The sequence below is a fragment of the Brachyistius frenatus genome, unplaced genomic scaffold (genome assembly GCF_029030835.1).
Source record: "Brachyistius frenatus isolate BFR_SWC_R1_liver_20210118 unplaced genomic scaffold, ASM2903083v1 Contig_1, whole genome shotgun sequence".
Taxonomy (NCBI): Eukaryota; Metazoa; Chordata; class Actinopteri; family Embiotocidae; genus Brachyistius; species Brachyistius frenatus.
In genome coordinates, this window is record NW_027210600.1 from 4,561,620 (window position 1) to 4,576,536 (window position 14,917).

At 41.8% G+C, this 14,917-nt stretch overlaps 2 protein-coding genes across 3 annotated transcripts in view; one reads left to right on the forward strand and one right to left on the reverse strand.

The window, feature by feature from the left end:
* Window positions 1–212: 212 nt before the first annotated feature.
* Window positions 213–2,434, forward strand: ssr3 (signal sequence receptor, gamma). The gene is made up of 5 exons (XM_069704485.1): window positions 213–416; window positions 763–889; window positions 1,614–1,712; window positions 1,881–2,012; window positions 2,338–2,434. The coding sequence occupies exons 1-5, from the start codon at window positions 215–217 to the stop codon at window positions 2,402–2,404; spliced, it is 627 nt and encodes a 208-aa protein (XP_069560586.1). The 5' UTR covers window positions 213–214; the 3' UTR covers window positions 2,405–2,434.
* Window positions 2,435–2,742: 308 nt separating this feature from the next.
* Window positions 2,743–14,917, reverse strand: part of kcnab1a (potassium voltage-gated channel subfamily A regulatory beta subunit 1a) — a 106,065-nt gene continuing 93,890 nt past the window's right edge. For both annotated transcript variants that reach the window (XM_069704831.1, XM_069704741.1), the window contains exons 9-14: window positions 12,885–12,970; window positions 10,794–10,914; window positions 10,396–10,490; window positions 8,468–8,588; window positions 7,922–8,010; window positions 2,743–7,325 (exon numbers count right to left, since the gene is read on the reverse strand). In XM_069704831.1, the coding sequence (XP_069560932.1) occupies window positions 7,236–7,325; window positions 7,922–8,010; window positions 8,468–8,588; window positions 10,396–10,490; window positions 10,794–10,914; window positions 12,885–12,970 (602 nt within the window). In that variant the 3' untranslated portion in view covers window positions 2,743–7,235. The remainder of the gene's footprint in view (window positions 7,326–7,921; window positions 8,011–8,467; window positions 8,589–10,395; window positions 10,491–10,793; window positions 10,915–12,884; window positions 12,971–14,917) is intronic.

Sequence of the window (14,917 nt, forward strand, 5' to 3'; positions counted from 1 at the left end):
AGGATCTAAGTGGCCCAATGCTTCTATACCGTGCTCGTATATTGTGTTTGTGAGGACCACAAATCGGTGTATGACGATAAACTACTTCAGTAACTCCAACACTACAAAAACCCGAGTGCAGTTTTGTTGTCCTCCTGTAGAGGGCAACGTTGAGCCACAGCGTCTCCTTTATCGTCCAGAAGTAGAAGAAAACCGCTGACGTATTTCCGGGTTTATGCTGACGCGTCCCTCTTCTCCCGATTTCACCGACGTGTCAGTCTTCTTCCAGAGCCGAGTAGCAGACATGGCACCCAAAGGCAGCAACAAGCAGCAGTCGGAGGAAGACCTGCTCCTCCAGGACTTCAGCAGGAATCTGTCGGCGAAGTCCACCGCTTTGTTTTACGGGAATGCGCTCATCGTCTCCGCCATCCCCATCTGTGAGTACCGGGAGACCCGAGCAGCGAGCCGCCGCTGAGCAGCTCCGCGAGCACCGATTCAGTTGAGGAGGGGAAAAAAATAAAATAGTAAAACAAAAAAAAAAAAGGGAGAAAACTGAGCTGAAAGACGAGTTTGTCTGAGCAGCTGCTCCGAAATGTAACGCCACGTGGTCATTAAAAGACACGAGAGAACAATAACACGCTGGAGTCCAAGTAGTGACGTTGAAAGTGTGAAGGCACATGAGGAGGGATAAGCGAGGAGGTCAGGAACATAATGTAATATAACACATGTCTTACCGTCCAACCTCAGGTCCTTCATCTGACCGGTGCTCTTCTGTCTTTTCAGGGCTGTTCTGGAGGATCTGGCACATGGACCTGGTCCAGTCTGCGGTTCTGTACGCGGTGATGACCCTGGTCAGCACGTACTTGGTCGCTTTCGCCTACAAAAACGTCAAGTTTGTGCTCAAACACAAGTAAGAAGGATAATAAACGCACTACTACACATCTGTCCCGCACAGCTGGCCGTTTCTCCGTCCTGGTGGTTCAGGGTGCAATTTGCGCGTCACGCGATAGTTCTCCAAAGTTTGGGTCAACGTGACTAATAATGCAGCATTAACTGGATAAAACGTTGAAACACCCGTCATGCTCTCTCGGCTGCGATGCAATTTGAACTTATGCCAAACTGAAACTCATTTAATCTTCTGAACTACGAACAGTTTCTGGGTGTTTTTTTGTTTTTTTGCCTTCACATTTTCTTTTACATTGTTCTCTGCACGGCACATCCTGTACCTCCTACGGAAATATCACAATCGTGGTTAGAAGTAGGGAGAACTCGGTGTGTTTTGTGCAGAAGAGCAGATTTACAATGTCATGAGTCCCAAAGAAACATAAAATCTATATGTGCAACATTTTTTTCAAGTGCCCACACGTGTTATCAATACGAGGCTGAGCAGGAGCGTCTCCGCCTGCTATACATGTTGAAATATTGACTTTTTTTTTTTTTTTTATAAGCTCTACAAACCTCCGTCTTCTTCTTCTACAGTTCAGTTCAGTTCAAGCCTGTCAGCAGGTTGTGAAGTTTAAAGGGTTAAAGCCTTTTTTTTTTTTTTAAATTGTTGGTAGATTACCGTTTACAGAACTGTGTTTCAAAGTACGGTTCAGAGTTCTGACGTTGAACTTCCCCTCTTCATCCTCCAGAGTTGCCCAGAAGCGCGAGGACGCCGTTTCCAAGGAGGTAACCAGGAAGCTGTCCGAGGCAGACAACCGCAAGATGTCGCGCAAGGAGAAAGACGAGAGGTAACAACGCGCATCGACATTTGCGAAGTGGCGCGTGCGTGCGGGCTGCAGCGTTTCTGAACTGACATGCGGGCAGCGTCCCGAAACTTAAGTCTGTGTAATGATGGTACACGGTAATGAACAGGAGTAACCTTCAGGGTTTTTTGGTTTTTTTTTCTCCGTCACCAGGATCCTGTGGAAGAAGAACGAGGTCGCCGACTACGAGGCCACCACCTTCTCCATCTTCTACAACAACACTCTCTTCCTGGTCCTCGTCATCGTCGCCTCCTTCTTCCTGCTCAAGAACTTCAACCCCACCGTGTATCCTTTCAATCACGCCGCGCGTGTCGCTAAAGCACCGATTGCATGTGGGATTTATCAGAAGTAAAAGACTTCTTCAACCACGAAGGCTTTCTGAAGAAGAGTTGGGCATTTTTTTTTTTTTTAATGGTGATGGACTTCCACTGAAACTCGCTGTTTGTGGATGTGCTCAAAGTTAATAATGGGTTCATCAGTCAGGTCAGACATTAAGGGCGTCTGCACGAGTGTATTCAAGTTAGAAATATGTGATCCGTTTTGTTGCTATGAGCGAGTTGTCATGCACCGTCTTGATTTTGCGTTTTAACCTTAACCCACTTCTTCCCAGCAACTACATCCTCTCCATCAGTGCCTCCTCAGGACTCATCGCTCTGCTATCGACAGGCTCTAAGTAAAGGACGAAGATAATGGAGGGAGGGGGGCCGGGGGGATTTAAAGGAAAAAAGGGTCCACAGTATTTTGTTTTTCATTTAAATTAGGAATGGGGCTTACGATGGGATTGAAATATCACATTTCAACTTCATGAAATTCATGATCAAATATCTGGAGGGTTTTTTTCTCCAGGTATCATCTGTTTTTTGTAACAAATAAAGCAACCAGGTTTACTCGTCCTCTGTTTTAAATGTGTGCGCGCCATTCTTTCTTCCGAGCCTTTTGACGGAAAGATATGATGATTTTAAGTTTAATAATCCGTTTAATAATATTCATCCATCAGATCTAACCAACAACACACTCATGTTTCCATTGGCGATGCATTTATTTATAACCACATGTTCATATAGACTATTTACAGAGAAACCACTGTTCAGGAGAGGAAACGATACACGGATGGTTTGCATGTCGCACACAAAAAAACAAAACAAAGAAACTCGACCCTCAAGTCCGTTTCATCCACACATCATGTTGTAGGAAACAACATTGATCTGTAGTATAGAGGACATCACGTCGTCACTGATTCTGGTTGGATTCATACAAAAACAGAAAATGTCGGGGGGGGGGGGAAGTTGATGTGACATTGCACGATTTCTATATAATCTCAAATCAATTAGTTACAAATCAGCCAAAAGATGAATCGCATGTTGCTTTGTTCCATTTTGGCCTTTAAATGTTTCCCAGGATGTGAGAAGTCAATGAAGAAAAAAAAAAAAAAAGTGCTCAGACGGATAAATGTCCAGTTTGCTTAAAATCTTACATTATGAGTTCATAAATGACATTAATCAACACCCAGAAAACTATTGGACTGCTTGTTTTGAGTATAACAAAGTCCAGTACTTGTCTGAGGAGGTAATTGTTTGCTTTCGCATGACTCTAAACTAAAGCTAACACTTTGTGAAGAGAATGGCTGGTTTGAGGAGAAGATACTTCACCACATTAAAGAATCAGATTCACCATGTTGTGGCTGAACTGTTGCAGGACATAGACGGGTGAACCGGCTGGAGCACATCAATCAATACAGAACAAATGACAGTTTAAGGAATTGTTTCCTTCACGTCACAACTTTCGGTTCAGTCAAAATGAGACGGTAGACTAGACAATCTAAATATATAATCTATGATCTGCATAAATATTCTATGATTTCAAACACCGTTTACCAACTAGTAACGAAGGACATCCCTGAATGTATTCCTGGTGCGGGACTCAAGTCAAGGCACTCTGCCGGGTCCAACACCGACTCACACTGATGGGCAACTTGTCGACTTGTGCACAAACTTGTAGTAGAGTGCTGCTTGAAAGCTGGTGAGTTTTTTCTATATTTCTGTAAAAACATGTCCTAAAACTTTCATCAGATTTTCACACAGGTCCTGAATGTAGAGAGAGAGACAACCTCATTAAATGAGATGTGAGCAAATATGCAGAGTTGTTAATTGAGGAAAACTATCAAATTTGACATCTGTGATGGCTTTCAGTCTCTGGCGTGACTACTTGTGCAGCAAGAATTGCAACGAGGTGCAAGTGAAGCTAACAACAGTCATTGAATTTCCTCCATTTGTACACAATCTGTCTGATTGTGGATTGGTGAAGTCTAAACTCTTTAGAGATGGTTTTTGTAATCTCTTCCAGCCTGATGAACAACAATTATTTTTTTCTGAACTCCTCTGTTTGTGCCATGAGACACTTCCACAAACACGTCGTGAAGCTCAGATTCCTGCTCTTGAAATAAAACAGGGCGTCCACTCACACCTGATTAGCGTCCCACTGATTGAAAACACCCGACTCCAATTTCACCTTCAAATCAACTGGTAAAAGTATGTGGCCCTCTAGCACTCATAGATATGTAATGTTGGATCATTTCCCTCAATAAATAAATGACCAAGTGTAATATATTTGATAAATTTGATCTATTTTCATATTTTCCTGATTGTTTAAGTGTGTTTTCTTTATCTTCTTTTAGGACTTGTGTGAAAATCTGATGATGTTTGAGTTCATATTTATGCAGAGATGTAGAAAACTAAAGGTTTCAGAAACTTTTAAGCACCACTGCACATCAGGAGTGAAAGTGACTGAAAATGTGGAGCAAACATTCACTGACTGTTTATCACTTATATGCAGACCGAGGGGGAGTAATAAGAAATATGGATTGTTTTCTTATTTTTATTTTTTTTTGCATATGGGCAGCTATTTTCATCACGATGACTAAGTGCAGGTCCATGTCTAGTCATCATCCAGACTTCTTAAAATAAACTCGGGAGCCAGAGGCAGCTTGTTTCATTCCAGCGTGTTTTGCGGCATTTTTGGCAAAACCGTAGCTGGTTGTAATCCACTGACATTTCCTTGGATTACAATATGGAGGGCGTCTGTGCGACAAGTCAACAAATGAGCGCCAAAAACAAGACAGTGAGTCAGCGGGAACCTGGCCAACATTTCTGCTGATCTCAGTGATGGCTTGTTTTCCAGATGAAACACAACACAAAGGCGACAACCATGAACTGTTGAGAGTGGATCCACCTGGTCAGAGATAGAGACTGAAGGTGAAGTCATTAATCAACATTTGAACTCATCATTTATGTCTCATAACAGAAAGTCCTTTTTGAACAGTTCAAACATTATGACTACAAAATTGACTTCACGATGCAGAAACAATAAAACAAACTGACCCTTGTTTCTTATAAATAGTTTGACGTACCTCTCAGGAGACAGAAATTAATTCTGTCACAGTGTACAGTCAGGCTGGCGGGGGAGGAGGAGGAGGAGGATGGGATGAAGAGTGACTCAAACACTGCAACTGATGCAGTGATACTGCAGAGGAGCAACAAAATAACTCTATTTACATCGTATTTATATTTAAATATATAAATTTATATATATATTTATATATTTATTTATTTATATATTTATTTATAAATATATATATATATATATATATATATAAGCCATACAGTACAGTGCAGTCCTCATATGCAAGAGAGGCGTCTAGGTGGTTTTGCTTATGGTACAAGGTATGCCTTAAACATTTTATGTACATTTAACATCCTAAAAACAAAAACAATATTTCAAAATAAATTTCATATTTATTAGCTACTCTATAATAAATAATGTAATCTTTGCCACATCCCAAACACCTTGCTTATACGCCATATTGTTCCATTAATAAGCAGTTTTTGCAGTTATTCTTATCACGACCACACCAGAGGTCAGTCCCTCTTTTATGTTGTAGATGCATTATAAGTCCATATCTTCAAGGCTCTTTGAAGCAATCAGCGATGCACGTTCAGTTCACAGGCAGAAATGAGTGTCTCCGTCATGAATGTAAACTCAGAAAAGTAGTACACTCTTTTTTTTTTTTGCAAAGCAACATTTCTCTCCTTTATAACTTTTGTGAAGCAGAGCAGCAGGTCTTGAAAGCAACCACACGGAGGGGGGGGGGGCAACATGCTTCACTCTCTCCTCCAACAGAGTCCCATTCGCACCGGTATTTAATATCCCACAATCATCTGCTTCCCTGGGGTCACAGACAGTCAACAAGCTTGCAGTATTTGTAATCGCACTCTTTTCTGTTGATTAATGAAGTGCTTTGTCAAAAAGAAGCAAGAGGCACACTGTAGCAGGGAAACATGCATGTATCTGTTAATACGCTCTGGATCTGCTGCCTATCATATCTACTGAATGCTATTTTGTACTACTTTAAATATGGGACTGAATACATCTGGTAGCTAGTTAATTCAAGCTAATACGTTTGTTGAGGCCTCATTCATATTCATAAAGCTGTTTCTACGAAGCATGAGCACGTCACCTTGTCACTGCTAAACCCCCCATTTCATGGGAAGACAGTTTAAACCATGACTTGAGCGTGTACCTTTGACAAAGGAGAGTTTCAAACTCTTATGTTAATATTGTTTGCTGCACTACATAGCAATTTAATGACGTGACTAAATGACTGGGGGTGTTCGGCATGCAGCTGAGGCTCCTTCATGTCCACTTTCAAAGGGTGCCTCTAAGTTTGAAGTCATTGATGCATTAAGTGGTGGTACAGTGGTTCTCTTAGATTAAATATGTGCTCAAATGAAATGACTCAGGAGTTGAAGTCTGAACTTTAAATAGGAGGGCTTGAGGCTCGAGGGTCCGGGGCATCAGCTGAGCTGAGAGGATGTGGGCAGCAAAATTGAATAAGGAATATAAGTGTCTCACTGCTATCAAGGTGCCCTTGAGCAAGGCACTTTCACTTTCCTGCATTGCTGTGTCCATGTACCAGCTGGAAGTGAGTGTGACGTTGGACATCTATCTCTAAACATTGGATAGCTGTAGTTACATACCTTGGTGTCTAAGTGAGGGTTAATTGAAGTTCAAAATAAGATCCCTGGATGGAGTTGAACTGGGACGTAGTGCTCTAAATGACATCAGCATGATACTGAATGTAAAGTTTAACACGGGCTGCTCTAAGCTCTGCATAGTTACATCTGTGTGGGCTGCTGCTAAATGGGGTAACACCTTGATCGGGGAGCGCAAGGTTTTGGACTAAGTTACATTTGAGGCTGCAAAAAGCTGAGTTTGTTAAGCGTCTCTTGGCTGATCTGGACTGCACCTGAGATGAACCTGGTAGAGCTCAAACAGACAGAGTTATGCAACGCTGCACTTTAGCAAGGATGTCTGTTCCAGGCTGAAGTGGGCTGAAGCTGGGTGGGACCCAAGAAGAGAACCTCGGACATGAACACGGAACGGAGGGTCCAAGGTAGCAGTATGGTTTAGAAGGAAGGTACAGCTGACCTCTTGGTGGTCCACCAGCTTGGTCTATGATCGATAGTCCTTCTTACTGTACGGTCTGTTGCCCAGGATGTGGTCGATCTCTGACACTATATGAGAGGTCATCTTAGGAAGGACCTAGGCAAGAGAGGGAGAAAAGGATTAACTGTGCGTGAAAGAAGTGAGACATGCTGGTCAGGGAGGCCAACAGAAATCAGGGAAGTCTAAACACATTTACATAAATACCCCATTTCTATAAAGCCGATTTTTAGCGATTTGAAAAACAAGCTGCTACATGAGGCTTGTTTCACCAAAGCCTCCTCTGGGTTTAGTTTTTTTTCATTTCGTTTATCTTGTGTAAAGATTAAATTAATCTGACCTGAATCCTTGGGGTTCTGATGTTCAGGTACCTGCTCTTGTGCTTATTTACTTGTATATTTTTGTGACGTAGCCTACGTGTTGATTTGCATACAGAGCGGGGAAGTGAGATCCGATCTAAAGTAGTCACGAGGACGCATGTGGAGACGCCTGAAATGCCCAGTGGGAACACATAACTTAAAGCTGGCCTCTTGTGATCTGATCTCACCCGGAGGCCTTTTGTTGATGCAAGGTGGAAACAGCCTTATAGACTTGGGGCAGAGTTTGGATCGAGAAATCAATAGAAGTGGAGGATGCAGATGAGGAAACACACTTTAAAAACAGGAGAGTGGGTGCATGTGTGTGTGGTTTTGCACCTGTATGGCCCCCAGGTTCTCAGTGAGTTGTTCAGGGTTGGATGTTCCCAGAAGCACTGAGCTCACGCCTTCATTTCTTAGACACCATGCTGGACACAATGAGAAACAGGAGATGATATTCACTAAATGCCCACTTGATGGCACACAAATATTGTTCAACAGCAGACCACAAATATAACTGATCTTTTAGCATCCACCTTTACTTTTACTCCCTGAATGCATATAACAATTTAGCACAAGTAGAGAGCGACGTGTTTGTTCTCCAAATAGTAAACGGTACATCACTAGCAGCTATTCTACTGGTGCATGATACTCCAGTATAAAGCTCAAGTAGATTTGAACATTCTGCGTTTTCATGCGTCAGTGGAAAGCTGGACCCACAAGACAAATAATAATCAAACGCAGAAATTGTAAGAAGAGTGATGTGACTTTGGTCACGTCTTACATTATACAGGCTCCTGTCTCACAGCCCTGAGCGGTATCGCTTCCAAAGCCTCGCTTTAAGCAGCTTCCACAGTATCTGTTGTCAGACGGGAAAAGTCTTACCCACAGCCAGCTGAGGCAAGGTGCAGCCCAGCTTCTCTGCGATGTGGTTGAGCTCTTTCAGCTTGGCTTGTTGCTTCCTCCCATCCTCACTTACTATTTTCTCCTTCAGCCACTGATAGGACTGGAGGGAGAGAGGAGGAGACAGGGATTGAATGAACGAGCAAGAAAGGAGTAGATGTTATGAGGAAGCTCGATTAGATGAAGAAACACGAAATACTGGAGGCAGATCACACAGGCGAAAGGTACATATAGAGTATTATAACCGGGGTAGACTAGTGAGGTAAGTGAGAAGAAAAAGGCGTCAAGAGCAGGAGGCTGTGAGAAATGATGAACAGTTGACACTCCAGGCCTGTTATACACTTTGAAATTATTGAACTGACTGAACAGACATTTTGCTAAAGTGCTATTGCCACAACTTCATTTAATCATAATCAAAACTATAGACAATGTGTATTGATCTGTTTCTTCAACACGGATCAGGGCCACAGACAGACTCATTGGGATGTGCTCGGGATTCATAGCGCGACCTTGAACGTTTATTATGTTTGAAACCACTCACAAACCACTCCCTGTTACTGCAGTTCAATAAAACCTCAGCTTTTCCTTTCAGATTTTTGTATAGATTTTAAACAGGCTGTGTCCCCCTGGTTTCAGTTTTTAGGTTAAGCTAAACACACACATGAGACTGGCATTCTCATCTAAGAAAGCGGATTTACCAAAATATTCTTTTGCACATTACTGCACATGGTTTGATGGAGAAATTCTCTTAAAATTCTTTTGTAATGTGTGCTGTAATTGTCTGCAGGTGTGCTGGAGTTGTGGGTGGAGCCACCAGATGCATCTAATCACAATAATCAAGAGGTTTACAGATACTCAGATCTGCCATCTCCACGCTGCGATGTCATTACCGTATCACAGTCAGCGCTACAACGGTCCAACCTGACATATGCTCAGTGCTTTTGCTCTTGTTTTGGATTTTGCTCTGACTAACTTGACTCTCCATCTCTTCCTAGTGCTGCTATCCCTGACTCAGCGTCTGCTTCATCTCAACTGTGTTTCACATGTAATCCCATGAGTTTCACATAGGGAAAGGTTAGGGTTTCACACGAGAAAATACATGGGGGTCACATGTTATCCCATGAGTTTCAAATGGATATCTACGTGGCCTTCACATATTAACACCATGAAAATGTTCCAAAACAACATACTTCCTATGGGCAAAATACATATTTCACATGTGCAAAATGTGCTATTTCCCATTTTCCCATTTGAAGAAATCACGTTTATGTTGTATCAAGTTTGTTTTTGCGCATATTAAATTCATGTGGTTTTTTTTGTAAGTGAAAGAAGTTGAAGTTAAAAATAAAAATGTTTCTGTCTACATCCATTAATGTTTTACCTGTCTTAGACCAAGTCTGTTACTAATAGAAATCCACTTCTTTAAAGAGTTTTCTACAAATGAGTTTCTGTATCTTGAAAGATGAAAGAATGAATAAAATTAATCCTGATTCTATCTTTTTTTTTTTTACACAATTTAATTTACGGTGCAGTAAAAAGAAGGAATACATTTAGGTAATAACTGCAATGGCAAATTTTCCGCTTGCACAAACAAAAGATTTGAAGCACCCATTAAGATTCAAGAAATAATGATTCAATAAGAAGGACAGAAATGCAGAGATCACTAGGTTGGAAATATCAGTGTAATTCATGATTATCTAACAAAGGACATTAAAGTCTGGTTACATTTAATTAATAATTAAAAAAAATTACAACAACCTGCAGCCTCAGCAACTAAGTGGTCTCAATGTCTCAATTATCTCGTGCTTTAAAATCCATCTACACTGATGTAAGTGGGAAGTTATGGGTCATTGCTTTTACTCCAATTCTCATTTAATATTGGGAACAGAGCAGGTAACTCTCAGGCTTACCTTCATGGAGGCCCTGGAAGATTCAGGAATGCCATTTTCATATTTGCCTGTGATGATGCCACACGCCAGCGGTGACCACGTCATCGCCCCAACTCCTGTCACCATGGAGACCGAAGGGAGTTAAACAGGAGGAGTTTTAGTAAGACGTGTCGGAGGGAGAGGTGTGAACAAAATGTGCGAGAACAGTGCGAGGAAAAGTGAAAATGTATGAGACGATGAAAGAGAGAGAAAGATGAAAACTCAGAGGGAATAAGCAACAGAGATTATTTTCAAAGCTAATTCAGGACTGCAGGGTGTTTGTCCAAAAACTTTCCTGGACGTGTGGAGAGAGGGGTGACATTTAATCAGTAGACATGCCTGTGATGGATTACGTACACACAAACGCAGAGAATACTTGCCTATCTTATGGTAAAGTTCAGGCAGCTGCACCTCTACTTTCTCCCTCTGGAAGAGATGGTACTCCGCCTGCTCACACACTGGAGGGATCAGATTAAACTGTCTTGCCACGGAGTATGCCTCCTACAGATAAGAGAGAGAATTGGTGGTCAATTAAGATGAGGGAAATGGCATTATAACCCTTTTCTGATTTATTTCCTGTGTCTCATGAAGTGTATTTGACATAAAAGTGAATGTGGAATTTTTCTGGTGAGAAAATAAGAGTGAAGAAAAAGAACGGTGGTTTGCCGGAGCAGCAGCACAGGTTAGACGTGACAAAGTCAGGGCAGAGATGAAAGAGGGAGGGTGTTAATCAGCTTGTGGGAGCCTGGCACAAATTTAAAAGCACAGCTCACAGTAAGTCAGCCAATCAATATTCCATATCACGACTCTCTGACGCATCATAGTCAAATTCCCTTAAATATCTCTGTGCCTTCTTATCTATTCTTTCCATATGTAGCCCATATGAACACATGCCACAGGAAACACACAAATATATGCGCGCACGCAGGTACACACACACACACACACACACACACACACACACACACACACACACACACACACACACACACACACACACACACACACACACACACACGCGCGAGCTGCAATTGTTGCTTCTTTAAACCCCCTTTTGTGTTGTTGATTTCCTGCTGTGAAACAAATGTTGGGATGAGTGCATGGTAGGAGGGGGAAGCTATTCAGCGTAACACGGATAATGCCGGTGCCATCACTCAACTTACAAATGACCAGTTGCCCTTCTGTGCTGCAACCCGTGACATGCTCCTCCGGCCTGTGTGTGTGTGTGTGTGTGTGTGTGTGTGTGTGTGTGTGTGTGTGTGTGTGTGTGTGTGTGTGTGTGTGTGTGTGTGTGTGTGTGTGTGTGTGTGGCCATGCGTGCGCCTGCGTGTGTGTACTGTACCGCAGCCTCGTCACATACACCGAGAGGCTGTGTTTACCCCCCCGCCCGCCCGCCCTTTCATTATTGATGCTATCTAAATTACACAGCTTTCATCTGGGCTTGTGCTCTACAAAGATATCTGCTGCCTTTCACCGTGATTACAGAGAGAGGATGTCACCACATCGCACTGTGCTGAGAGGAAGGGTGACAAAGAGACCAAATGAGATAAGAGAGAGCAGGATGGGTGTTAGGTCCTCGAATGTCACTTAAGGCACGTGTTCATTTCACAACGCTCTGCCTTGTATGTAGTCATTAAAATTAGCAAGAGATGAAATGTGAAGTAGACGGTTTCTGACGGGAAGAGGAAATAAAGTCGGAGAAAACCAGCGAGCCCAGTGTGAACACTTCCTAGAAAAGCCTGCTTCCCCTCTAACATGAACTCCAGTCACTCTGCTTTCGGCTCTTGCGTTATTCTCTTTGTTTGAACACTGTGAATATGCATGAGCTAAGCCGTGTTCAAGATGGAACAAGATAATGAGCTGCTAAAATGCACCCTATAGTTGTTGAGCTGTAGAAATCAGGTCGACTCTTCATAATTAGTGTATTTATGGGGGGGGTTAACATTTTTTTTAAATATGGATCACTCGATCAACCATTTCTGTTTTTGTTTTTGCCAATTGAAGTGTCTCTCATCAGTTATTCTTTTTAGTGACTTATGAAATGTAATTTGTCAATATAGCATGAAACGTTCACAAAACACTGTATTAGAAATATAAAAAAATGTATTCCTCACTCAATATAGCATGAAACGTTCACAAAACACTGTACTAGAAATATAAAAAATTGTATTCCTCACTTTTGACCCACTGAACAGAGTTTAATTAGTTTATGTCACAGTGCTGCACTCCATTCGTGCAAAACAGGAGCAGTTTTGAAACTTGTTAATAGATAAAAGCACTCATGTTACTCTTGTGTTGCAGAAACAAATGTGTTCAGCTCAATCAAGGGCGGCATTTTCTACTACATGAAAAAAAATTATGTGAACGTGTCACTTAATCCATTTGAAAATTTGTTCTACCTCATTTCAGTGATCAATACTTCCATAAAAAAGGTCCCACAGAAATTATACTAAAAGCTCTTGGCTGCTTACCATGATCTCCATGGCCGTCCACCGAGACGTCCCCCAGTACATCGCCATGCCCTGGTTTATCACATAGGTCATGGCTCGAACAATTTCTGGAGAGAAATGCACATCACATCACATCATTTCCTTTGGCTGCAACAATGAACAATTTATTAATTCATTCCACCATATACAGTGCTAGAAACAGATAAAACAGCAGTATAATAAAGTAACTATGTGAAATATTATTGATGTACTGCAAGGGGACATTATCAGAGATTATATTAAAACCACACATACTTCATTTAAAATGAACCAATAGACATTTTTAAACAAGAAAAACAAAGACATGAATGAAACCCAGAAAACAAACAGTCAAACAAAAATAAGAGAGACAAACATCGAGAAAGCTTGCCTTTGTAAACACACTCACTAATCTAAAAGCAGTCAGACGTCTGGAAATCGGAAATACTAATAAAATGATAAGACAAAATCTGAGATAAATGATGGCCTTGAAATAACGACAACTTCATTTTCTTCCAGCTTTATGATGAACTGATGAGAAAAAAATATTTGCGGAGGCCATCCGCCTCCTCAAGTCTCTCTTACCTGCTGACGGCTCATCATCACCCATCTCTAATGACTCCGGGGACAACCTAACAAGCTCACATACTCAAGCCCCTCTGATCACATTCAAGCTGCTGCATTTTTAATGATGCAATTAGCTCCAACACTGCTGACTGTGCCAGCCAACGGCAGTCAGAGCCAACAAAAACTCAGATTAGGTTGTCATTAAGGTTATTCATCATCGCCCCGCGCTCGCTCAAATTATAGTGCAATCGTTCACTGTGGCAGGACTCTTGTATTTCACTCTGCATAACTGGTTCTTGGCAAGACAGCTGATTGTGTGGGATACGAAGGTTGAAAAGGAAAGAAAAAGATTAGCGACAGAATTTTTAAAACGAAGAGATGGAGGAAAAGTTGAGACAAGAAAAAAAAACAACATAAAATCAAGAGGACACAAAAATACTTTTTGTTTTCCCTTCAGTTTGTAAGTGATAATTAACAACCTGAAACACAAATGCCCTACTCAATAGCATGCTGCCAAGGGAAATAACACAGTATTGAGACAAGTAAACAATTCAAGTTCTGTCCTTTGCATACTGCAGCTGTCCTCCCCGTCCCTCTCCCTGCCCTCCTGACATCCACTCTCTGCTTTCAGCAACATGCTGTGCTCACATTTACTGCAGCCTGCCTCAATTTCCGGCCAATATAACACGAGAGAGTGCAAAACAAGTCTGAGGAAGGAAGAGCAATAGATCTAACAGCTGAAGGAATTAAATAGGAAATGAACCACGGAGTTTGTCGGACAATCGAACTCCATAAAAAAGGAAAGTAAAAAGAAAAGTCAGTAGTTAAGGTCTTTTGTGTGTGTGTGTGTGTGTGTGTGTGCAATATCAGGTCCTACACAACTGCACCAAAAAGTTTCCACAGTATACAGTTTGTCAGACTTAAACATAGACTGTATATAAACGTAGTTTTCAGGTCTGAAAGATGAGGCCAGTGCAGAAGTGCCTTAAACTGCAACATCAGCGAGTGCAGCTCGGACTAAGGTTCTCTATAAATTCCCATTCAATCATTCGCTAAAGTCACTCCTCTTTATGTGTTTTCTGGTGGTCAATTTGAAAATAATCCCATCATTAATTAGATATTGAGCCTCGAAAAGCGGTATGTTTGGGGGGGGTGTCTGTTTGACTGACAGGCCTGTGGAGCAGTCAGGTTTCGGTGGGTATAGCCATCGGTGGGCGGGGCATAGTTTCCTCATATTACCAATTCTCCCCAGCTTGTTCAAATGTGGTCACTTCTGGCTCTGAAATAGCAAGATGGCAACGACCGATATCCAAACTCGAGGCTTCACAACAGCAGTTCACACACCAGTCAGTGACGCCACGGTTGGTTGCTGCATGGACGTATAATAATACCTGGCAACATCCCTTCAACTTGCTTAATGTAATGGCAAAGTAAAAAAAAAAAAAAAAAAAAATCAATGACATATATTT